Below are 25,635 nucleotides of genomic sequence, written 5' to 3'. Positions count from 1 at the left end.
TGTGGGTATGAGAATGGATGTAAGGAGGAAGGGTAGTGAAGATGCCAGTCTAATAGGTGATACTGGCAGTAGAATGTCTGTGCCTAATTGGGTTAAGAATGTCAGTGAAGCCAAACAGCAAAAATTAAGATGTTTGTACACTAATGCAAGGAGCCTAGGTAACAAAATGGAGGAACTAGAGCTACTGGTGCAGGAAGTGAAACCAGATATTATAGGGATAACAGAAACATGGTGGAATAGTAGTCATGACTGGAGTACAAGTATCGAAGGCTAAGTGCTGTTTAGGAAAGACAGAAATAAAGGCAAAGGTGGTGGAGCAGCATTGTATATCAATGATGAGACTGTAAAGAAATAAGAAGTGATGGAATGGATAAGATGGAGTCTGTCTGGGCAAAAATCAGATTGGGAAAGAAAGCTACTAGAGCCTCCCCTGAGATATTGCTTGGGGTGTGCTACAGACCACCGGGATCCGATTTGGATATGGATCGAGACCTCTTTAATGTTTTTAATGAAGTAAGCACTAATGGGAATTGTGTGATTATGGAAGACTTTAACTTCCCAGATCTAGAGTGGAGGACAAGTGCTAGTAATAATAATAGGGCTTAGATTTACCTGGATGCGATAGCTGATGAATTCCTTCACCAAGTAGTTGAAAAACCAACAGGAAGGGATGCAATTTTAGATTTGGTTTTGGTGAGTAGTGAGGACCTCATAGAAGAAATGGTTGTAGGGGACAACCTTGGTTCGAGTGATCATGAGCTAATTCAGTTCAAACTAGATGGAAGGATGAACAAAAATAGATCTGGGACTAGGGTTTTTTATTTTAAAAGGTCTAACTTTAAAGAATGAAGGAAATTACTTAGGGAAGAGGATTGGACTGAAGAACTTGTGGATTTAAAGGTGGAGGAGGCCTGGAATTACTTCAAGTCAAAGTTGCAGAAACTATCAGAAGCCTGCATCCCAAGAAAGGGGAAAAATTCATAGGCAGGAGTTGTAGACCAAGCTGGATAAGTAAGCATCTCAGAGAGGTGATTAAGAAAAAGCAGAAAGCCTACAAGGAGTGGAAGATGGGAGAGATTACCAAGGAAAGCTACCTTATTTAGGTCAGAACATGTAGGGATAAAGTGAGAAAGGCCAAAAGCCATGTAGAGTTGGACCTTGCAAAGGGAATTAAAACCAATAGTAAAAGGTTCTATAGCCATATAAATAAGAAGAAAACAAAGAAAGAAGAAGTGGGACCGCTAAACACTGAAGATGTAGTGGAGGTTAAGGATAATCTAGGCATGGCCCAATATCTAAACAAATACTTTGCCTCAGTCTTTAATGAGGCTAATGAGGAGCTTAGGGATAATGGTAGGATGACAAATAGGAATAAGGATATGGAGGTAGATATTACCACATCCGAGGTAGAAGCCAAACTTGAACAGCTTAATGGGACTAAATCAGGGGGCCCAGATAATCTTCATCCAAGAATATTAAAGGAACTGGCACATGAAATTGCAAGCCCATGAGCAAGAATTTTTAATGAATCAGTAAAGTCAGGGGTTGTACCTATGACTGGAGAATTGCTAACATAGTTCCTATTTTTAAGAAAGGAAAAAAAGTGATCCGAGTAACTATAGGCCAGTTAGTTTGACATCTGTAGTATGCAAGGTCTTGGAAAGAATTTTGAAGGAGAAAGTAGTCAAGGACATTGAGATCAAAGGTAGTTGGGACAAAATACAACATGGTTTTACAAAAGGTAGATCGTGCCAAACCAACCTGATCTCCTTCTTTGAGAAGGTAACAGATTTTTTTAGACAAAGGAAACGCAGTGGATCTAATTTACCTCGATTTCAGTAAGGCATTTGATACGGTTCCACATGGGGAATTATTAACTAAATTGGAAAAGATGGGGATCGATATGAAAATTGAAAGGTGGATAAGGAACTGGTTAAAGGGGAGACTACAACGGGTCATACTGAAAGGTGAACTGTCAGGCTGGAAGGAGGTTGCTAGTGGAGTTCCTCAGGGATTGGTTTTGGGACCAATCTTATTTAATCTTTTTATTACTGACCTTGGCACAAAAAGTGGGAATGTGCTAATAAAGTCTGCGGATGACACAAAGCTGGGAGGTATTGCTAATACAGAGAAGGACCGGGATATCATACAGGAAGATCTGGATGACCTTGTAAACTGGAGTAATAGTAATAGGATAAAATTTAAATAGTGAAAAGTGCAAGGTCATGCATGTATGGATTAACAACAAGAATTTTGGTTATAAATTGGGGACACATTAGTTGGAAGTAACAGAGGAGGAGAAGGACCTTGGAGTATTGGTTGATCACAGGATGACTATGAGCCGTCAATGTGATATGGCCATTAAAAAAGCTAATGCGGTCTTGGGATGCATCAGGCGAGGTATTTCCAGTAAAGATAAGGAGGTGTTAGTACTGTTATACAAGGCACTGGTGAGACCTCATCTGAAATATTGTGTGCAGTTTTGGTCTCCCATGTTTAAGAAGGATGAATTCAAACTGGAACAAGTACAGAGAAGGACTACTGGGATGATCCGAGAAATGGAAAACCTGTCTTATGAAAGGAGACTCAAAGAGCTTAGCTTGTTTAGCCTAATCAAAAGAAGGCTGAGGAAGATATGATTGCTCTTTATAAATATATCAGAGGGATAAATATCAGGGAGGGAGAGGAATTATTTAAGCTTAGTACCAATGTGGACACAAGAACAAATGGATATAAACTGGACATTAGGAAGTTTAGACTTGAAATTAGACGAAAGTTTCTAACCAGTAGAGGAGTGAAGTTCCGGAACAGCCTTCCAAGGGGAGCAGTGGGGGCAAAAGACATATCTCACTTCAAGACTAAGCTTGATAAGTTTATGGAGGGGATGGTATGATGGGATAGCCTAATTTTGGCAATTAATTGCTCTTTGATTATTAGCAGGTAAATATGCCCAATGGTCTGTGATGGGATGTTAGATGGGGTGGGATCTGAGTTACTACAGAGAATTCTATCCTGGGTGCTGGCTGGTGAGTCTTGCCCACATGCACAGGGTTTAACTGATCGCCATATTTGGGGTCAGGAAGGAATTTTCTTCCAGGGCAGATTGGTAGTGGCCCTGGAGGTTTTTCGCCTTCCTCTGCAGCGTGGGGCATTGGTCACTTGCTGGAGGATTCTCTGCACCTTGAGGTCTTTAAACCGTGATTTGAGGACTTCAATAACTCAGGCATAGGTTAGGGGTTTGTTACAGGAGTGGGTGGGTGAGATTCTGTGGCCTGTGTTGTGCAGGAGGTCAGACTAGATGATCATAATGGTCCCTTCTGACCTTAAAGTCTATGAGTCTATGAGACACCAATTTGGTCTGCATTATTCTGTTTATGGGCAGATGATCTGGTAGCACAGATGATGTAGAAGCCATGAAACAGAGGGTACAATTATGAATGGGAACGTATTTAGAAACTAATTTTGCCCTTATTTACACTCCTAAACTATTCCTAGGAAAATTAATGAGAGCTACATTGAGAGGAGGATTGAGCTATTAGCCTGTAAGATTCTTGTTAGTGTGCTGTAGCAGGGTGGTCACCCCGCTCCGGCCCTGGAAGGGTACAAGCAGCCCTAGGGAGGGCTGCAGTGGTAAAAGCAGCCCTAGAGAGGGCTGCAGCTCTGAAGGCTGGGCTGATTGGGAAAACAACCACAGCTGTAGCTGGCTTAATAAGGGCCCAGCTGGCCCTTATAAGAGGGCAGTGGGCCAAGAGCAACAGTCTCCCTCTAGCTGAGGAGGGAGATGACCTAGCTGCCTGAGTGCTAAAGGGTACTGGAGTGAAGCAGGGATGGGGAAAAGGCCAGAGGAGCTGGGGAGCTCTCGGCCAGCAACTCCCCTGGCTGCAGGGCCTTGTACAAGGCCCCTGGAGGTACTGGGTTGCAGGGAAAGGCAGCAGGTCAAAACCTCCCTTGCCTATGATGACTGGCTTATACAGACTGCAGACGGCCCCAGTGAAAGGGGGCTAGATGGTGACTGGCAGTAGCCCACAGGCTGAGGCAAGTGGGGATAGAGGGTGGGGGGGTCCCTAGGGAGGGGAGACCCAGATCTGTGGGGTATTGCCTGCAGGGGCAGCACCCCAGGTAAAAAAGGGCACTGGGGTCCTGGGAGGGACACTGGGGCCAGCGGCAGCAGGACACTGGCCTGCAGAGGGCGCTCTGCGCTAGAAAGAGCTAATTCCCTGAGACAACCAGCAGGAGGTGCCACAGGGGGGAGTCCGCACACCCTTACATGTGCATATGGCTATATACACAGTAAGCAACTAAATAAAAATAAGGACTATTAAAAATAAGATTGTGAAACACAATACCAAAAAAAAAAAAAATCAGAACTCACCTTGTCTTTAAGTCTTAGTAGGTGAGACTAAGCGCTCTTTAATGATAGGTATTGTGTCACCAGAAGATTGCAAGCTGATACATCACACTGAGCATAACATTCAATTAATACACCGAATGCTTATCTTATCCTGTTTAGAGTGACCCAAGTAGTTATGGCTCTGACCCTGCTCTGACCATACTCCCACTGACTTTGATAGAAGCAGTGCTGGGTCTGATAATACTAAACTAAAGATAATTTTATGCTTTAGGATTGCCGCTCACATTTAATGAAATATGCTTTCTGAAATAAGACACTAGATGAACTGGAACTTAGTACAACCGTTGTTCTTATACAAAGAGAACAATAATTCACAGCATCATTCTGGTTATTCTGTCAGCATTATTTATTTGAAATATCAATACTTTCCACAATATAGTTTATACATTAAGCAGTAGGATTGCCTTCATTTCATGGGATCCAGGACTGAAGTGGCACATCCAAAGCAGCACATTCAACCTCTGAAAGAGTCTGTACAATTTAGATAAATAGAACTCTGGATAACTAAACTAATAGAACTTTTACGACTGTTACAAAAAGAATGCTGATAAGCTAGGCACAGCACTGTACACACAAAATGCAGGAAGGGTGGGGAAGATTAAAGAAAGAACTAAACTTATGGGAAACATTTTTGCGTATACGGCCACAAGTCTTTAATTGCTCAGCACAAAAATCAATTTTATTTAGTCCTCATTGAGGGCAGAGTATGCACAAATGATGTTCAAAGAACACAAAGTAGACAAAAATAAAAAGGACTGTTGGTTGTTGGGTTTTTTCCCAGTGTATGAGTGTACTGAAGGCTCCCAGTGCTTGAATGATGTGATTTTGTGCCAAAACTTTACATGAAATACATAACACTTATGATAGTTTTATTCCCCACCCTGCCCTCTTGCTGGCATTTTGTTTATTGTGTTCAAAGTTTCTGAAGAGCAGACACATTTGGCTTGTAACCCAAGCTCTTTATTACTAGCCTTTTCTTTTTATAGTTTGCAATTTACCTGAAGATTGAACAGGCCTGTTGTTAACAATCCAGAATATAAAACCAGTTGCAAGTAGGCAGCACATACAGTACAATGGTAGCTCACTTTCAGAGAAACCGTAGGTCAACATTATACTGGCTCTCTGAGAACAGTAACTGATTCTAAGTCATTTTGATCAGAAGACACAATGCTGGTGAGTCAATATTAGACCTGCGTGAGCCGTATCCTTGTGAAGGGAAAGATGGAATGTCAAGAACTTTTTCCCTCTTTTGATCAAGAACTAAGACTTAAAAGTAATACAGTGGTGATAGGCATTATCTTCCCAACAACACACTTGATTTCCTCTACTTCACTGTGAGTCATCACTTTTGCTTGCCATTGTTTCCCCAATACCGTACAAACAATGGCTCTGGTTACCACAGGCTGGCACACCATAGCGTACAAATCTGCATGCCATGTTGTGCTGCCTCAGAAGATACCACGCATCACCACTATGCCGCATGACAACATGTAAACCAAAGATGCTCAGTGGGACTTGATGACTTTAACCACTGGAGTTTGCACTTGTGAGGTGTAGTAAGCAGCAGTTTGAAAGCAGTGGTATCAACATGACTATCTGGGTCAAGAGGTGATGAGTCAGCCATCCTAATGGGGCAAAGGTACCAGAATATCCACATAGTTGATAGGGAAGAAGCCTGACTGGCCATGAAGCATCCCTTCATACCAGTTCTCATCAATCTGGTTAGTGAGGGTAATGACATCACCCTCTTTAAAGCCCAACTCCCCTTCATTTTCGGGGTCAAAGTCATACAGAGCTCGGCAGCATGGCTGATCCATTGCAATACCTAAAAAGAAGGGACACAATGAAACAGTGCTTAGAAATCTTGGTAACTACAGACTCTCCTAGTTATCATCATTAGCATGATTCACCACTTCTATTACAATTCCCATCGTGTTTATGGCTCTTTGACATCATCCAAAACTAGAACTAATAAAATGCCCTCAAAGCAGACATCAATTTATGGTACAGGTACTTCTCAAATTCCCATATCTGAAGCTTTGTTAACCGGGTGTTCTAGAACCCTGAAAACAACAAGCTAAGCCAGGTCTACACTTAAGTGTTGCCAACAATTCTGTCAATTTGGGGTGTGATTTTTTTCATGACAAAGAAAAAGTCCTATTGTAGATGCAGTTATACTGACATAAAAGTACTCTTCTTGATATGGTTCAGACCACGTCTGCACTACACACTTCTGACAGCACAGCTATGTTGGTCAGGAGCATGGAGAGGTGTGATCCCCAGCCAACATAGTTATTGCAGCAGAAGCCCCTAGTGTAGACACAGTTATACTGGCAAAACTTCACTTTTAATAGCTTGTTTCACTCAGGGCATTGGGGGAGGAGGCAGTTGGGATTACTATACAGGTACAAAGGTCAGCTTTGCCGGGGTAGATATGTGCACACTAGGAGCACATTGCTGATACACTGGTGTTCCTGGCGGGCACGGATAAGCATTCATGTCACACTCACTGTCAGGACCCGGCCCGAGCTGGGGAAGCTAATGATCCAAACAGCAGACCAAATTTCGTGATGAATCCTGGTCACTGAGGCATGTTGCGCATACACTAATAAGAACTGGTATTCCTATACCAGTAGAGCATTTTCTAGTGTAGACATGTCACTGAGGGAACTAGCATAAACAATACAAACAATAGCATTTTTTTTTTGCTGGTATAACTGTATCTACACTAGGAGGGATGGCAGTATAAGTACACCTGTACAGCTATATTGGCAAAACTTTTAAACATAGACAAGGCCTAAGTCTTTGAGACTCTTTTTTTCCAATTCTCTCCCATTCTCACATTTGTAGTAAGTGGTTTCTGAAGAGCCTCTTATTCTACAACATTAAACTCTCTGGAGGTGCTCAGCACTTCACATGATGGGGCTCCTACTGAGGAACCTTGGCAACCTATTCTTTGCCAAGTCAAATGCCAGTATCTACCATGAGAGGGCAATATCGTTTGTGGAAGATACAGCATCATCTGCATTTAACTCTCTTTGTAGTTCTGTGTCTGTAGCAGAAAAGAGTTAAACTTACATCACATCAGTCCTAGTCCCAGCACACAAAAAAGTGAAGAAAAAACAGCTGGTGTTGTGACTGGGAGAGCATTAATAGGTCACAGGCTGCACTAGGAATCTGCATCTCATCCCCTCTGGCACTGTGGGGGTGAGGAGGGGTGTTTGAAATTACAGGGCAGCTTCTAGCTGCTATTACAGAATACAAAATGGAGGTGGTGTTGTGCATCCACATTGAGGATGTCAAACATGCACATCAAGATCTAATGGGGAGGAAGGAAATCCTGATTACAGAACTAGGGGGAGAAAACATCCCATCCTGCAAAGTGGTGTGTGCCTACAATTCCCACTGGTATCAATGGGAGTAGCGGGTACTCAGGGCCTTGCAAGATTGGGTCCAGGAAGAGAGAACACCCCTTATCATGATGACATGTGATGACGAAGCATTCCTGCAAGGAGCAAAGTGATGTCATCTTAACATATGAACATTTTAAACAAAGTGATTACTTAAGTTACTAATAAGACATTTGTCACTGTTTATGCACTTTGTTTAATTTGCATTTCTCTCATCTAAACAATGAACATCAGTTCCATCAGTTTCAGTTTTGTTCATTGTCATTTTCACTTTCAAGATCAGCTGCAATATCTGAGTTTCAACGACTGCACAGGAGTGCTTTGGGGGAGGGGGCGCGATACATTTTCATGGAAATCTTTCAATTGACCTCTAGGTTTTCTAAGTATCCATTTTTACAAAATCTAAATTTTAAGGCAAATGTAATGTGACACCATTGCTTTAGGATGCTGTGGTGGATGGAATCACTGACCACTAAGCCACAGAATTAATAAAATGGATCATCTACCTATCTAGGTGCTTGTACTATACCCAACACCATAGTATCAGAGTCCTTTATAAGGAGAACTGTGCCAGAGTTGGCCATTAGACTAATTCCTTCAGTGCAATTAATAATTTAGTTTCAATAGCTCTTCCCTCTTCTCCCTTATACCTTTACCCCTCCTCCCTTTGCAGTGGCTGGTTATATTCTGGTTGTGGGAAAGCTAAGCTGAAAAAGTGAGCTTCATGCTTTTGCATCACAGCAAAAGATTCAGACAGACAAGACTACATTCTCCTTCCTCGTTCCTTTTACCTGTTGGTTTAGGGGTGCTGGTCTGGGATATCCCTCCATTGTACTGGGTATTCTCACCACTGGAAAAATCCAGACTCATGCGGGGTTTTGGCTGGTATTCTCTTCTGGGCTGATTTGACGCTTCTTTTATTCTGCAAAATGTGAAGAAAATTAAATATACAGATCTAGTTTCTTGTGAACAAACCACAAACTGAGATTAGTAAAAGATGGAGGTTTTTCTTCCTTTACTGCCAAGGCTGAAGTTCATGCTCAGACTAGAGTTCGGTACATGGAGTGGCTTCCAGCTGCTAGATTAGTCTGCACTGCAAAAAGCACATCATTTGACATCACTGTGTGGGGCTGCCAATCTTCTCCTCCACTATGAATTAGCATATTAGAATGGTTTGCCTTTGACTCATAGGCCTTGTCTTCAATTGCTACAAAAGGTGAATTTTTTACCTCCTGATAACTAACACAGGTGACCTATCCTGAGGTAAAAACGCAGTGAAGACCAGGTACTTCCATTTTACTGTGATGCAAGATCACCAAGGTCAACCCCTGGAAGCGGTATAGGGCCGTTTATTTCATGGTAAAACTGAAGTGCCTATTCTTCACTGTGTTTTTGCCTTAGGATAGCTCATGCATATAAGTTACTTCCAGGATGAACACTTTTTTTTTTTTAGCAGTTAAGACAAGACCATAGTGAAGGGAGGGCTCATGAAAGGAAGGGACAAACAACATAGTCTCAGTGACATCTAGTGAGGGCAGGTACTGCACAAACATCTCTAGCCAGCTCTTCAGCTTGATTCTGACCCGCAAGATCTCTGCTGTTCCACTCCGGGCCTCATCTGAGCAAAGGTGCTACTTTTGTGAGGATTACAAGGCTGGGTAAGGGTGAGATTACCACACTGATTTTCAGGAGCAAAGTAATTTCATTTGTAAATGGGGACAGTTATCTCGCAGATGGGACCACAACTGCAGTTGATACCCATTCTCCCAATGGTAATGTTATGCATTGTTCAACCGACTTAATTATTCTTTTAATTCTAAGGTGATAAGAAACAGTCAACATGGATTTGTCAAGAACAAATCATGCCAAACAACCTAATATCCTTTTCTGACAGGGTAACAAGCCTTGTGGATAGGGGGAAAGCAGTAGATGTGATATCTTGACTTCAGTACAGCTTTGGATACTGTCTCATATGACCTTCTCATAAACAAACTAGGGAAATATAGCCTCGTCGAACCTGCTATAAGGTGGGTGTACAACCGGTTGGAAAATTGTCCTCAGAGAATACTTATCAATGGTTCACTGTCAAGCTGGAAGGGCATGTTAAGTGGGGTCCTGCAGGGATCTGTCCCGAGTCCGGTTCTATTCAATATCTTCATAAATGATTTGGATAAAGGCATAGGGAGTATACATATAAAGTATGTGGATGATACCAAGCTGGGAGGGGTTGCAAGCACTTTGGAGGACAGGATTAGAATTCAAAATGATCTTGACAAACTGGAGAAATGGTCTGAAATAAACAGGATGAAATTAATTAAGGACAAATGCAAAGTATTACACTTAGGAAGGAATAATCAATTGCACAAACACAAAGTACGAAATGAATGCCTAGGAAGGGGTATTGCAGACAAAGATCTGAGGGTTATAGTGGATCACAAACTAAATATGAGTCCATAATGTAATACTATTGCAAAAAAGCAGCAAACATCATTCTGGGATGTATTACAATACTCCTTCTAAGTCAGACACGTGAAGTATTTTTTCCCACTCAGTATGGTCTCATTAGTGGTTTTTAAGAACAGGTTAGACAAACACCTGTCAGGGATGGTCTAGTTAATATTTAATCCTGCCCCAGTGCAGAGGACTGACTAGATGACCAATTGAGGTCCTTCCAGTCCTACATTTCTAGGATTCTGACTGCTAAAAATAAAAATCTCTGGAAAAAGAATATCAAATTGCAGGGGCTAAATCCAGGAAGGTGGTGACTCAATGGGACTCAATGGGAGCTGCATATGCTATGCGCCCAGGGCCGGCTCCAGGCACCAGCTGAGCAAGCTGGTGCTTGGGGCGGCAGATTGTTCGAGGCGGCATTTTTTGTTTGTTTGTTTTTGTTTGTTTGTTTGTTGTGCCGCTCCGGCCACCCTGTAGGGGGCAGTGGCACGGAGGACGGGAGCGCCCTGCAGCAAGCCCGGCAGAGCAGTCCGCATCCTTCCCTCCCAGACGACCAGAGCGTGGAGCCTCCCAGCAGGCAGCAAACCAGTCGGGGCCGCATGGTAGCGCCCCCCTGAAGCCCTGGCTGCCCCCCTTCTCTCTCTCTCCCCCTCGCTCCCTCCCTCCCCCCACGTCTGCAGTGTAGGGAGTCCCCCTGCACCCTGGCTACGCCGCAGATTTTTTTTTTTGGCTTTTTTTTTTGTGTGCTTGGGGCGGCCAAAAAGCCAGAGCCGACCCTGTATGCGCCTCTCAGGATTTAGCTCAGAGACTTCACTGGGAACTATTCCTGAGTAAAGACCTTTGGATATGACTCAGTAAGAGTTTTGCTTCACTAATGTTGCTCAAACTTTGGTTTGAGCCAGGTTTGCTGCCATTAGTGCTAATGGTACAAAGCGCATATATTAATATGTCTGCTATATGGCTTTTGTTGAAAATTCCTGTCTCTCACTTACGACAGTTCTGATTCTTATATCCAGGGTCTGATCACCCTTTAAAATACTACTACTACTCAGCCCCAGATAGGTCTTTTCCTCTTCAGAGTGCTATAAAAGCATTAACTAAATAATAGAGGTGGTTAATCGTCACAAAGCTCGTGTGAGGGAGGCAAGTATCGTTTCTCTCAGATTGTGAAACTGAGGCAGATAAGTTTAGTGGCATGTCAAAAACCACACAGAGAGCCAGCATCAGAGCTAGGACAAGAACTCTCAAGCACTGGCTCCCAGAGTGATGGTCAAACCCTCTACTATGCTAGTGTCTTCAAAAGTGTGATCCAAGCCTGTTTTTAATTTTTTCATTAAGACTAAAACGAAAAGATCAGTCCAGTATTGTAAACTCATGATTTCATTGCAAGTATCATGAGGTTTAGTATTTTTCTTACAGCCCCAGCTCCTGGAATGATGTTATTTCATGGAAATCTCAGCTTTCATTTAAAAAAAAAAAAAAAGTAAGTTTCTCGCCCTCCTGGTTGCAGCAAAAAGCTTGGAAATGTGACCTATGTTTACCCTAAAAGCTCAGAAAACAAATAAAAAGAATGTGACATTTATTTTCAAAATCTCATGATAGTTTAAGCCAATAACATGACTGCTGGGGACTTGACTCATGGATTTTGAGCTCATGGGACTAGCAATATTAGAAGACCTGGGCTGGTCTCACAGTTCTAGTCTCAGGCTGGGAGTCTGGGGGTAGAAAGTGCACCTTGCCCCTAGAGGTAGGAAGGGCCTGCTTTGCATTATTCAGCACCAATCCCTCGGGTTGATTAAGAGGTGGTAGCAATGGGATCTTTAGGATCCAGAAGGTTTGTGGCCATGAAAAATGAGTGCCCTAGGGGAGGCAGATGTGTGTCATTCCCAAGTGAGACCGTTTTCAATGGTAAGTGCAGCTATATCTTGAAAAGTGACTGTAAAATTGGCATTGTGAGATTCTATGTTTGTGTCTCAGTGATTAAGGATCAAATTTGCTCGGTTTACAGGTAAAAAGCTTTCCCCCGCCCCCACTGTGATTGCTTTGCAGTGCACAGCGATCTGAACATTCATTTCAGTTCTTTGCTACTTGCATAACATCACCAGTAAAAGATCACGTAGGTCCAATTCTGCCATTAATGACACCCGTACAAGCCTATGGGTGTGAAGGCTGTGCAAACCCAGGTGTAACTGAGGCATAATTTGTTCTGTGGAATCTTTATTACTGGTGATGATGAACAGTAACATATTTAAGCCATTGCTGTTGACCAGACTGGCGCAAGGTGCTCGAGATGCTGAAAGCATCCTGACCAGTTATATGAACAGGGTAAAAAAAAATCTAGATATTTACCAGACATGTGAAGAGAGCAGAGGGGGACCTGCACTGGGTTGGAGGCTGGCTGTGGGTCTTAAAGAGAGAGGAATCTGCAAAGTGGAGGAGGCAGGTCCACTTTGGCATGTGCTTGTAACAACATCTGGACTGTGATCCAACATGTCTGATCATTTTAATGCTTCTATACAATACGTGAATTACGGTATTCATGCGGAATGGCTTGGCAATCCTTCTTTGCTGGCTGCTTACACTATTCCGTAAACTGCAGCCAAAACCACCCTGCCAAGCAGTCTAACTGCGATAACAAGTTCTGTACATTATGCTCAAACTACAGCTGAGCTAAGACAAATGTAGGAGTCAGAACAGTATAGGATGTGTGCGCTAGCAAATAATGAAATGACAAGGCCTAGTGTTACCAGAAACTAGACCTGTAGCATTGATCGCAGAAAACAAAAAACATGAAGACTTTGCTTTGTATTAATTTTACTGAATGTGTGAGAACACTATATTAACATCAGCAGCTGTTTGGATTTATGGTCACTTCCTTCCATGTCCAAGAATTTAGGAGAAGAGTCATTCAGGATTAAATGGAACCAGAGAAGGCAAATAAATCCTTTTCATTATTATCTGATTTTCTCTCAGATCTGTTTTCCAAAGTGTGTTTATGTGGGGCGGGGGTGGATGGGAGATTTTCACTTTGAACAGCAATTGTCCTCTTTTCAAATGGAACCAATCTGTTTAATCTAGTTGGAAAGAACTGTGTAAGTAACAACGGGTTTGTAACATTCAAAAGACACTGTCAGTTCTGAGATGATGTGCACAGCAACGGGGGAGTAGTGGAAAGGCGCAAACGCAGTGTGACAACCCTTGTACGAATAGTGGCTGTGATACTACAGCTGAGAAGAGGGATTTTTTTTTTTTTAAGTTGGCAGATCATGGGAATCCCCAATATCCCTTTTGGGTTATGGAGTTCACTGTGTGTGCAGGGTGATGGGGAACAGGATAAAAAGATAGTGTCTTTCAATTAGGATAATTTACAACTCATTTGTTTTTTAGAAAGCCAATGCAAAATTGATACATGCCATGGCTCTGATTCCTGAAAGCAGATTAAGTCCATCCATCCATCCAAGCACTTAAACATATGCTTAACTCCCATCACTTCAACTGGACGTAAGCACATGCTTTCAGTTAAGCACATGCCTTACCTAATAGGAAAGTTTTTTTTCCTGAATTGGGGGCCTAAGTCAGGAGCACTTGAATAAAAGTGCATAAAATTTTACTTACTAATGTCTCCAGCCAACATGAACCTAGACTTGCAACTGCCTTAGAGGACAGCATTGTTATGATTATAAAATGGAAAAGATCTTTTAAATGTCTTACGTCCAGCACATATTTTGCCTTTGTACAGAAGAAGAGTAAATTCCAGAGTCTGATGAGAAGTGAATGTTACCTCTCTTCCAACTTGGCAGTAACTTGCTGTAGGATCTGTGTTGCCTGTCTGTGATACTTCAGCTGGGCTTCTACAAGAGCAGAAAGCTGACTCACTTGTTCAATCTAAGGATCAACATGAAAAATCAAGGCTTAGTTCAATACTGTTGAGCAGCAGTGTTCAAACAGCTTCCATGGAACATTACTGCTCTGACACCACAGAGGTACCTTTCCTTTCTCTCTGCAATCTTGCCTCCTCTTTATAAGTCAGATAATAACTAGGGACTAGTTAAGCTTGGCTTATCTATTTGTTACTGCATATGGTTATGTCACTAGGCCACATATATGGGGGCTACAGCTACAGCTCTTTCTCAACCGATCACCTCCGTGGGTTTGGGGCCTCAAGACCCAACTCATTCTGAGAATTCTGTGTACAGAAGAATGAGAAAAGGGCAATAAGGAGGAAAGGCAGAAGGAACCTTCCCTCATATTTTGCAACCTGAGTTTGAGGCATGCAGAATGACAAGGGCCATGGTTCTGCTTTCCTTAGACACAGGCCAGTAGAGCTGGCTGGCCACATAGGGAAAGAGTAAAGTGCCCCTCAAAATGGGGTGTAGGTAGTGGAAGTGCACTCATTATCTCTTCCTTAAGGAGAACAAACGCCTCCCAGTGCTCCCTCTGGGGCAACGTGACTCCCCACAGAACTTCATGACAGTGTCAAAATGGTACGATCTAGGTCAAAACAAACTAGCTATGTGGGGCTAGATGGAAAAATTGGTGTAATAATAAAAAAATATCCAGACTGTATTGTGCAGTTACTCCTTTCACTTGTATGCACTCCAAGACAGCTATATTTATCTTTATGTATATAGTTTAAGTTATATTAAGGCCCCTTTCCACTGCTCTGACAGTATAAAGGGGTCTTAAAGTGAGTAGGAATTTAAATCTAAATAATTCCACTCATTTATCTATTTCACTTGAAACACTGAATCTGTATATTCAAGTGCATAGAAATGAAATAGAATAGATTTTAGTGTAGAGGAATTCCTTCCTCCAAAAGAAGGAGTACCATTGTCTTCTTTTGATTTTGCAGTTTTCAACCTTATTTATGAAGGGAAAAAAGACCCCAATGTCTTTGGTTTCAATTAATGCTGCTCATTTTTCCAGCATAACGCTCAAGTCACAGCTATTCTATAAGCAGAAGTTACATTGCCAAGCCATGTTTGAATAGTCATGTAGCAGAGTTTATAGGAAATCATGACTTGTGGACAAGCATTTATATAATTCTGATCATGGAGATACTCTTTCTTTTGCCACAAATAACCTTAAACTGTTAGTGAGGATGAAATATTAACAGTGGAATAATTTCTCTCTCTCGGGTATTTATATGGTCCCCTTTAGCATGACATCCAAGTCTCTCATAATCCCCTCTGAGGTAGGAAAGTGCTATTATTCCCATTTTACAGATGAGGAACTGAGCAACAGAAAGGCTGAAAGATTGAGGTCACACAGGAAGTCTGTGGTGGAGCAGAGACTTGAAGTCAGTCTAGTGCCCTCACCACTGGACCATTCTTCCTCTCATTTCAAAACTCAGTTCAAAACATAAATAAGAGATTTCCTCACATCCATCTCCAGAAGGTTATACATGCTTGACTCAGCTATTTCTTTGGACTCATCAAATTTCTCCAGAGCTTGGCGTAGCTCCTCATCAGGGAGCCTGCCTTGTCTTTTCTTTTTGTAATCGAAGTCCAGGCGTCGACCTTCCATTTTCTTCAGGTGGTGCTGAAAAATATGAAAGAGAAATAGTGTGTATATGATGGAAACAGTTTCCCAACTCCTCTTTCTTTGCTTTAAGTCCACTACATTTTCAGTCAGTCAGTCAGTCAACAGAGGTTGAAAGTATATGCTGCCAATCTACTATACATCACAGTTTTACAGGAGTAAAGGAACACAGAAAAGTGAGGTAGGTTTACACTTCAAAGGGAGCAGCATGGCATTTTGTGTCAAAACATCAAAACAGCTCCATCACAGAGTGATTTACAGAAAGAGAACACAATGGCAAATTGCAGTGACACCTAGATACATGAGAGTTGATAGTAATTTATTAATTTATAATCTAGAATTATCTGCATACAGTGCATATCCCCCAGGAGTTTAGGAACAATTTTTTCCTTACATTCTAGTTTTCTTTCCCAGTACAACTGAGGGGATAATTTTTGCAGTTCTCACAAGATCAGCAATGCATCTTAATTTCTGATTTATTAACTTACCAAACATCACTGTTGTCATTGTATTTAGTTAGCAAATTCCACATTAGGTTCACTAAAGCATTTTTTTAAAAGAGCAGGTTAGAGAAACATCTGTCAGGAAAGGTCTAGATAATACTTAGTCCTGCCATAAGTGCAGGGGACTGGACTAGATGATCTTTTGAGGTCTCTTCCAGTTCTATTATTACAAATGTCACTGCTGGCTCAGGGACTAAGAAAGTAAAACACTAAAGCATGAGTATTTTAGGTTTTCATTACCAAAATACAAGAAATAATTTGTGATCTGACATGATTCACTCAGCAAACATTGAGTGCCAAACTTTTAAAACATCAAGGTCCCCTTCTGAGGCCCCAATTCTACACTTACACCTATGCTTAACTTTATCACAGGAAGTGTCATTGAATGCACATGTGTGAAGTTACTCACATGTGCAAGGGTTTGCAGAATTGGGACAAAAATTTATACCGACAAGTGTGTGTGATGCCACTTGCACCAGCAAAAAACAAATGTGTGCATACACAATAATTGCACATGCAAATAAAGTAGCTGGTTAACTACCTAATTTGCACACACAAACGATGAGTGTGTTTCAAATTCTGGGGAGTTTGTGGGTGCAAATCACCAGGCATATAAAACTGCAAGTGCAAATTCAGAGGCAGCTATTCAAAATCTGGATTTAAGGTAAGCCACCATTAACACTGGCCTAAATTATTTAAATGCACACTAGAAAACCACTTATAATTTGTAAGTGAATTTTTTATGCTAGAATTAGAATACAACAGCCAGGCCTACACAATAGTGGATTTTTCAAGACAGACAATGTGGATTGTCACTAAAAATAATGTTGGCATTTTGCTTCTGAACATTTTAAAAAGCCACTGAATGGAAGGAAATTGATTTGACTTTCATTATTCAAAGAAAAAAATGAGGCCTTTTAGGGATTTACAAAGACCTTGAGCCTCACAGCTAAAGTAACAGTCTTGAAAATATAAAAGGTGTTTAGTTGGCTTTCCAAAATCATGCAACTCCATCTCTGGCAATACCTGTATTTCTCTCAGATCTTTATCATGGAGATTTTGCAGGGGATCTATGAAGTTCTGCTTCACTTCAATGTCCAAAGAATCTTTGACTTCAGAAAGTTCTCTCATAGCTTCCCCAACATCACCCAGGGCTGGGCCTGGAATAGAAGAGTGTATCTAGTTTACCTTAAATACAAACAGTGGGATGTGGTTCTGCATTAATACAGAACAGAGCTGAGACACAGACCCCAGTTAAGATTAAAATTTAATCTTCAGTTTTAAATACACAGCAGAAAAATATGAGGCATTGTGGGAAGGCCACAATTGATGCTACAGTTTTGCAGCCACAGAAATTGAATGTACTTCAGAATCCAAGCTCTTTTTTTTTTAATCAAAGGCCCACATGGTGGTAAAAGAAAACCTGCCAGAGAAACCATCTACACCTGATGCAGTGTTGTCTTCTGTAGGCTGCAGATTTTGTGAAACAGTCATTCTATCAGAGGTCTGACCAGCCCTATTCATTTTAAATGTGTTGACTCTGGCCATTTATATGTCAAAATCATTAGCAATTTCACTGCTGAGCATTTTATCAGAAACATCAAACTGACAATCTGACAAACTGACTATTTAGCCTGTAATTTACGATATTCCTAGTGACAAAACCTCCAGAAACAACTTCTAAAATTACTCACATCCCAGTAAAAATATTCTTCAGTGCTCTGAAAATACAGATTTTAAGGGAAGTGCAAAATAAAATGAATATTAAAAGCAGAGGGTATCCCCTGTACTGGCTATATTACTGGTTTGTATAGTTAATTTAATAACAATATATTAAATTTAAAATCCTCAGTTTCAAAATTTAACTGAAGTCTAGTGTATTCAGCAGATGAAGTAGTTTAGCCCATCTCTCAATACCTCAGCTGCTAGGTAGGAAACCAGCCCTCCTGCTGGGAGCGATGATGTTTATCGCACCCCCAGTATAGCCACCAAACACAGGGCAAGATCTGGCCCCAGTGTTTTTGAATCTGCCCCACAGCTGTGGTTCACAAAAACTACTCTTCTTATCTGTCCCATGAAGCAGTAGCAGAGAATCCAAACCTGCTTCGAGACTTGGAATGGAGGAAAAGAGTCTAATTTTAAATAAGTTGGTTATCAAACTAGGACTGCACACCAAAATAAGTTAGCCCGCCTAACAACGAATCCCAGTCATTAGCTTTGTCTCCCAAACAGAGGACCTCACCAACATATTGTATAACCAGAGAACCTGCTGTAGACATCCGGAGGAATGATGACTAATATCTAGAAGAAGCATTACTAGGTAGGAACCTATGGTATAGCTATGCTGCCTTTTGCCAGCATGATCATCAGGATTACACAGGCATTTGTTCAGATTACACTTTATTAAGCCAATCTGTTAAAAATGTTTGAAATGTATCACGTGAGAGAGAATTGATTTTAAAAAAAAGCCAGCACTGTTCAGCAGAATCAGTCCATGGCTGCTAAATTAATCAGTAGGTAATTTGAGTCTAGGAGGATTAAACCAAACCAGAAGGCACCTTTTCTTCTGCAGATGTCTTCATGCCAGGAATAGAATTTTATTAAAGCTTAGAATAGAAGAGAATTTTCGAGCTATTGTTCAAGCAACCTACTAGTGTAAAACTGACTGCACAGAGCTCCACTCAAATGGGTTATGGAGATACAAAAGAACATGTTGTGGATGTGATCTCACTGATTAGGCTGAAGATGACCTTCACTGTTGAAACGTAACTTCAGTATTCCTTACCCAGCAAAACTCCCAGTGACTTCAATGGGAATTTTGATGGATAATGAATGAGAAAAGAGTGTGGACTAGTACCCTAAAATTTAGAGTTCAGGCAGCAGAAAGACCAGGTAGAGTGAGAGGAATTAATATTTTCAACTCATCATAGTACATTGGATTTTTATTTGTTGTTAGCCTTTATTCCATATCTGCAGTGAAGGTAGGGACATCCTCCTGTAAGGAGTCTGAGGACAGGAGAGCTTTTAGCATGACTGTAGGAGGTTATGAACTCCCTATAATAGTTTCGCTTCTGACCATTCTACTCTTTTGGTCAGTATGCATCATCACAATGTACACAGTAAGGTGGTATAAAGCTTATCTAGATATTACCCCAAATGAAAATGGCTTGACTTTCACCAGTCAGAAAACAATCTCCACTTCCCATCCTGGGAAAATATTGGATCTACATCATCTTGATTGACATAGGCCTGCTGGGAACTGAACAGTGTGACAGTATCTAGGCTTTGCATTTATTGCAGGCTGTTCTCCAAAGCTCTTACTCTACACAAGCACTAATATACTCGCATAATTCAAAGGAAAGAAACCACATTACCAAAGTTGCATTCATCTCCGAGTTCTCTTCCAAACTTCAGCATAGCTTCTGCCAATAAGGCCTCAGCCTGAGGGTAGCCGGGTCCTTTTTCCTGACCTCGAATTTTTGACATTGTGTTGATCATGTTGAGTTTAGCTCTAGAAGCTGCAAGCAGACCAATAACAGAGTTACAAAAGGGCAGTAAATGGGGTATACACTTTATAAGTATTGTATCTTAAACTGCAATAGGTAGAGTACAGGAGAGTTCCCTTGTGTTCTCAAAAACAAACAAAAAAAAGAATTACTAAGCTACTTGTAACATGTTCAAAGTACAGTAGAAGTTGCTGTTGAACATGTATGTCAGATCAACTGAAGATTCACTGTCAATGTTCAGCAAATTTTTGGAGAGAAGGGGTGAAATCCTGGCCCCACTGATATCAGCAGGACTTGTGCCATTGACATCACAGGTGCCTTAATTTGACCTGGAATGTTCAGAGTGGAGACCTTATACTGCTCCCTATGAAGTCCATGTCAAGATACCCCTGGATTTCAAGAGAACAAAAAAAGCCCCAGGAACAGTCTAGGGACTAGTCACTGATACCCATTGCAGCTCAGGGGAGGGGAAAATAAAGGAAGCTCTAAACCATTTGCATTCTCCCAGTCTTCAGGTCGCTGGGCAACAGTCCAGTCTCAAGCTGCAATCTAGATTGGTTTCCCAAAAGGCTGGTACAGCAGCTGGGGACCAGCAGAGTATACTAACTCCTCTGCCACACTCCCATATGCCCAGTCATATGCCCTATACTGCAGCTGTGATGGAGGAGAGGGGGCACAGAAACCACTATGTTGGCCCTACTACTCTTGGGAAATCCTTAGATAGCCAGTTAAGCCATCACTGCAGCAGCTCTGCATCAGTGGATGACCAAAGATGATGCAGTAGGGGCCAGAATCTGTTCCTCCATATTTCCTAGATGCAATATTTTTCTTTATTTATTTATTTAATATAAAATATATCAAATATTATCTCAGAAAATTTGGGCATATAAAAGCCTGCAATCCCCTTGTTATTTTTACTAGGATTTTGGGAAGATGCCTGGGTTGATATCAAAAAGAAATTGTGTTACAGCTCATATTTTCTCTCCAATACACCGTTGCAAAAAACTCCCCCACCAAAAAACAGCAATTGCTTAAAAAAACACCTGGACTATCAGAATTGATAAAAACAAAAACAAAGATGAAGAAATGAACTAATTCAATAGCCCATATTGTGTGGTGAATGCTGCCACTGCAGAAACAGTTTGTGAATGGCATATACAGTATGCTTTCATAGAATCATAGAAGATTAGGATTGGAAGAGACCTTAGGAGGTCATCTAGTCCAACCCCCTGCTCAAAACAGGACCAACACCAACCAAATCATCCCAGCCAGGGCTTTGTCAAGCTGGTCCTTAAAAACCTCTAAGGATGGAGATTCCACCACCTCCCTAGGTAACCCATTCCAGTGCTCCACCCACCACCCTCCTAGTCAAATAGTGTTTCCTAATATCGAACCTAGACCTCCCACACTGCAATTTGAGACCATTGCTCCTTGTTCTGTCATCTGCCACCACTGAGAACAGCTGAGCTCCACCTCTTTGGAAACCCCCTTCAGGTAGTTGAAGGCTGCTATCAAATCCCCGCCTCACTCTTCTCTTCCACAGACTAAATAACCCCAGTTCCCTCAGCCTCTCTTCATAAGTCACGTGCCCCAACCCCCTGATCATTTTCGTTGCCCTGCACTGGACTCTCTCCAATTTGTCCACATCCTTTCTGTAGTGGGGGACCCAAAACTAGACGCAATACTCCAGATGTGGCTTCACCAGTGCTGAATAGAGGGGAAAAATCACTTCCATTGATTTGCTAGCAATGCTCCTACTAATGCAGCCCAATATGCCGTTAACCTTCTTGGCAACAAGGGCACACTGCTGATTCATATCCAGCGTCTCATCCACTGTAATCCCCAGGTCCTTTTCTGCAGAACTGCTGCTTAGCTAGTCAGTCCCCAGACTGTAGCGGTGCATGGGATTCTTCCGTCCTCAGTGTGGGACTCTGCACTTGTCCTTGTTGAACCTCAGATTTCTTTTGGCCCAATCCTCCAAGTTGTCTAGGTCACTCTGGACCCTATCCCTACCCTCCAGCATATCTACCTCTTCCCCCCCAGTTTAGTGTCATCTGAGAACTTACTGAGGGTGCATTGTATTATATTTCTAATTTTGTATTATATTTCTGATATTTTATTCTATTTCTAATTTTGTCAACTACAATAAATAAGCAACTGTACTATTTTAAATCATTGCACAATAGGGAAAAAATTAAACCACAAAACAAACATACATTTAAATATTTCTAGGAGTCTGATCTGATTTAAATTCAGAAGAGCAAAAGCAATTCAGAATTAAGGATGACATGCCATCTGTAATCCTTTCTGTTGTGCATCAGTATTGCAGCACAGATGCAAGATTATTCAGTATTTGGACACCACAGCAGTACATAAGCACAATGGATCCAAAAAGTATTTTACTCTTTGCTTAATTCACTCTTAGTTGAAATACTATGAATGAAGATCTGGAGACTGCTGCTGCTGTTCACACTGTGGCATTTATGTGCTAAAACCAGGAAATTGTCTAAATACATATTTTGCCTGTGAAGAACATTATGAAAGAGTAGCATATTTTTAGCACAGTGTATGTTTTTGTAAGAGTCTTCTCACTACCCAAAAGTGCCACTGGACCATACTATTCTGAATTTTTGATGCTTCCTGGTCCCAAACTGCTATAGAACTACAGGCAGCAAACTGACAATCCAATGAGAGAGATTCAGTTTTAATGAGGTGTCAGCAGCACCCTCCACCTCTATGCTGCAAAAGGGAGCATTCCTATGCAATTGCTGGGTTGGAAGATGTCTGACACTTTATTCTCTTAGAGCCTGATCCAAAGTCCATTGAAGTCAATGAAAAAAATCCTGTTGTCTTCAAAGGGCTTTGAATCAGGTCCTTAATGTGCCAGGGTACCAAAAAAAAAAAAAGCAGTCTGCTAGCCCTCATGTTACGTCCCCCCCCTCCCCCCCCCGGCTAATGATCCCGAGATGGGTGAGGAGAAGAAAAGAAGCTGGGGAACTATGGCAAAGAAAAAAGATGAAGGCTCTGACAACTGAGCATAATGGAGAAAACAGAACAAGGGATAAAAGACAGGAGAGAAAATATTGGAGCATGAGGAAAGAAAAGGTACAAAACATGTTCAAAGTACAGTAGAAGTTGCTGTTGAACATGTATGTCAGATCAACTGAAGATTCACTGTCAATGTTCAGCAAATTTTTGGAGAGAAGGGGTGAAATAGCAGAGAAAGGGAACGGTGAAGAGAAAGACAAAGAGGAGGCAGTAAGTTGTATTTAAATGGAAAACAAGGGGAATGTTTTTAAGAAAGAAAAGTAGAGCGAGATAGGAAAAGGAGAAAAATACAAGAGAATAAATAAAAGGAAGGGGCACACTCTGGCCAGATAGGAAGGCAGGGAGAGGGAGATCAAAAGCAGAGAAGAGAATTGTCAAGGCTGATTCCCAACTCTGGCACTTCGAGTGCAGAAGGTGGGGGCCCACAAGGATTCTAAAAATTAATACTGGCCACTCCAGGTTTGTATTAACTCCCAAGGTTACAGTTTCTCTCTGACCTTGCATGGGTAAATGCTGCCACCACCAAAGTGGTGCAAAAAACCCCTTTTGACCCAGGAAGGAGCACTTGGGAATTCCTCCCTGTGGGGTACCCTCAAGCCCTTTCACACCCCCACCCCTCCGGAGAAGAGCTGAGAAGAAAACAAAGGAAATCAGCTGTTGCCAGCAGCTAATTAACAACATATGCACAAACCTCTTAGGACACCAAAAATCCAATACTGTTCTTAAAAAAAGATAAATTTTATTAACAACAAAAAGAAAGAAAATACTGTGTATACTCATTCATTAGCCCGTTCATTTATAAGCCGACCCCCTAAAATAGGTAGGTAAAATGGATAGGTAAAAATAGCAAAAACTGTATGACCCTTTCATAAGCCGACCCTATATTGCCACATCCGCAGGTTCAGCCGATCACGGGTCCCACTGGCCATGGTTTGCCCTCTAGGCCAATGGGGGCGCCAGGAAGTGGCGTGGGCCGAGGGATGTGCTGGCCACCGCTTCCTGGGCTGCCCCCATTGGCCTGGAGCGGCGAACCGCGGCCAGTGGGAGCCAGGATCAGCCAAACCTGCGGACGCGGCAGGTAAACAAACTGGCCTGGTGCTTACCCTGGCAGGCCGTAGGCCCGAGGTTGCCGATCCCTGTATTAGATATTCAATTAAATGATTCTATAGAGTTTAAAATCATCAAATTTTGGTGTAGACCCATTTATAAGCCCATTTATAAGCCGACCCCCGCTCTTTCGCTCTTTGATGAGTCACTTTTTTACCAAAAATATTCGGCTTATGAACGAGTATATATGGTACATCTGGAACTTAGGCTTTTGCTAGATTTAAAAAACCCACTTAAAAAAATTAAACACCAAGAATAACTGAGGTTCAGCTTAAAGGTTATAAGCAAAACAAAAGCACTTGGGATTAGCACAGAGGAGTCCATAAGCCAATAAGAAATAAACAGAGATAAACCTAATTGCGTCTTTCTAGACATTTTCTGATCTACTTACATATCTGGGGTTTCTTTTCCCTGGAGTGTGACTTCATTAGCTTTCAAGTCAGGCTGATCAGTAATGCAAAATCAAGCTAACCACACCATCATGAAAAGCTTGTCCTATTTCCCATTTCTTCATTCCAAGTATATACCAATACCAGGTAAAAGATTTTTTTTTTAAATTTGATATTAAAAACTGTCAAACTCAAGCTTTGCTAAACTCTCACATCCCAGCCTGCAGAATCAGATCTCTTCAGGGTGCATCATATTAATCAGGAGAGCTCTATTTCATCTCAATCTCAACTTTCCCCCCTCTCCCAACAAAAAATATTTTATCGAAGAAAACAAGTTTGTGCAGAAAAAGTTTGTCTCCTTAGAAATTTTCTGAATCTTCAATCAAAATCCAAGCCAAATAGGAAATGTTTCTGTTTACAAAAAACAATAAACCTGTGTTTTATTTTCTGAAAGCTGGCACTTCTGTGGTATCTCATCAAAAACCAAAACCAAAAACTAATTCTAAGTGGAAACTTTGGGAAATTTTAATTCTGGGAGAAAAAAAATGGTGTTTCTCAACCTGTTCTATTTACTAAGCAGATTTCCAATGAAGCCATGGCCAGATTCATTGCTATCTCCAGTTGCTTTATGCCTCTCCTGCTTTGCAAAGCAACTGTAACCAAGCAGTTAAGTTGGATATATGGCTACCTTTGCAGTGCAAGATAGCTGTAGAGCAGCCAGAGCTTGTGGCTGAATCTGGATCACACTGTTGAATGCCTCAGGCTTGAAAGGAGCTAACAATTTTACCACTATGTCCATAACATGTATCAACCTTATTGCTTTCTCTGCAGAGTGCTTGTGGATGATGATGAGCAATGAAGCTTTGGACCCTGTAATAAACAGCGCTCCATCAGTTGACATAAAAAACACGTTAATTACCATTTTCTTCTGTTTAGTGCTTCTTAAACTCATAAATATCCTTCTCTCCAGGTTTCGTCGTCAGTGGCAGTGTCATCAGATTCCTTACTGCTGTGGTCTTACACACAAATATCTCCAATTAAGCTGTGCCAGTCACATTCTTTGATTCATCAAATTGGAGGGAATCTGTATCACGCAGATTCAAGTAATTTTCCAGTAGTTAGCAGACCGCCAGTGATGCAGCATTCCTAGTCACTATATTTGCACACAATTGTATGTCATTAACTGAAAACACAGGGCCTAATTCTCCTCTCATGCTAGTTTTACACTGGCATAACTCCATTGACTTCAGTGGAGTTGTCACTGATTTG

General features: G+C 41.5%; 1 protein-coding gene across 1 annotated transcript in view; it reads right to left on the bottom strand.

Moving 5' to 3' along the window:
• Positions 1–4,739: 4,739 nt before the first annotated feature.
• The window catches only part of SH3GL2 (SH3 domain containing GRB2 like 2, endophilin A1), a 155,369-nt gene continuing 134,473 nt past the window's right edge, over positions 4,740–25,635 (bottom strand). Inside the window, exons 4-9 of the mRNA XM_054033096.1 lie at positions 19,691–19,834; positions 17,343–17,476; positions 15,655–15,813; positions 14,054–14,157; positions 8,613–8,743; positions 4,740–6,236 (exon numbers count right to left, since the gene is read on the bottom strand). Coding sequence (XP_053889071.1) covers positions 6,037–6,236; positions 8,613–8,743; positions 14,054–14,157; positions 15,655–15,813; positions 17,343–17,476; positions 19,691–19,834 — 872 coding nt within the window. The 3' untranslated portion in view covers positions 4,740–6,036. The remainder of the gene's footprint in view (positions 6,237–8,612; positions 8,744–14,053; positions 14,158–15,654; positions 15,814–17,342; positions 17,477–19,690; positions 19,835–25,635) is intronic.

Source organism: Malaclemys terrapin, chromosome 6 (genome assembly GCF_027887155.1).
Source record: "Malaclemys terrapin pileata isolate rMalTer1 chromosome 6, rMalTer1.hap1, whole genome shotgun sequence".
Taxonomy (NCBI): domain Eukaryota; kingdom Metazoa; phylum Chordata; order Testudines; family Emydidae; genus Malaclemys; species Malaclemys terrapin.
The sequence above is the reverse complement of the archived record's forward strand: the minus strand, read 5'-3'. Positions and strand labels throughout refer to the sequence as shown.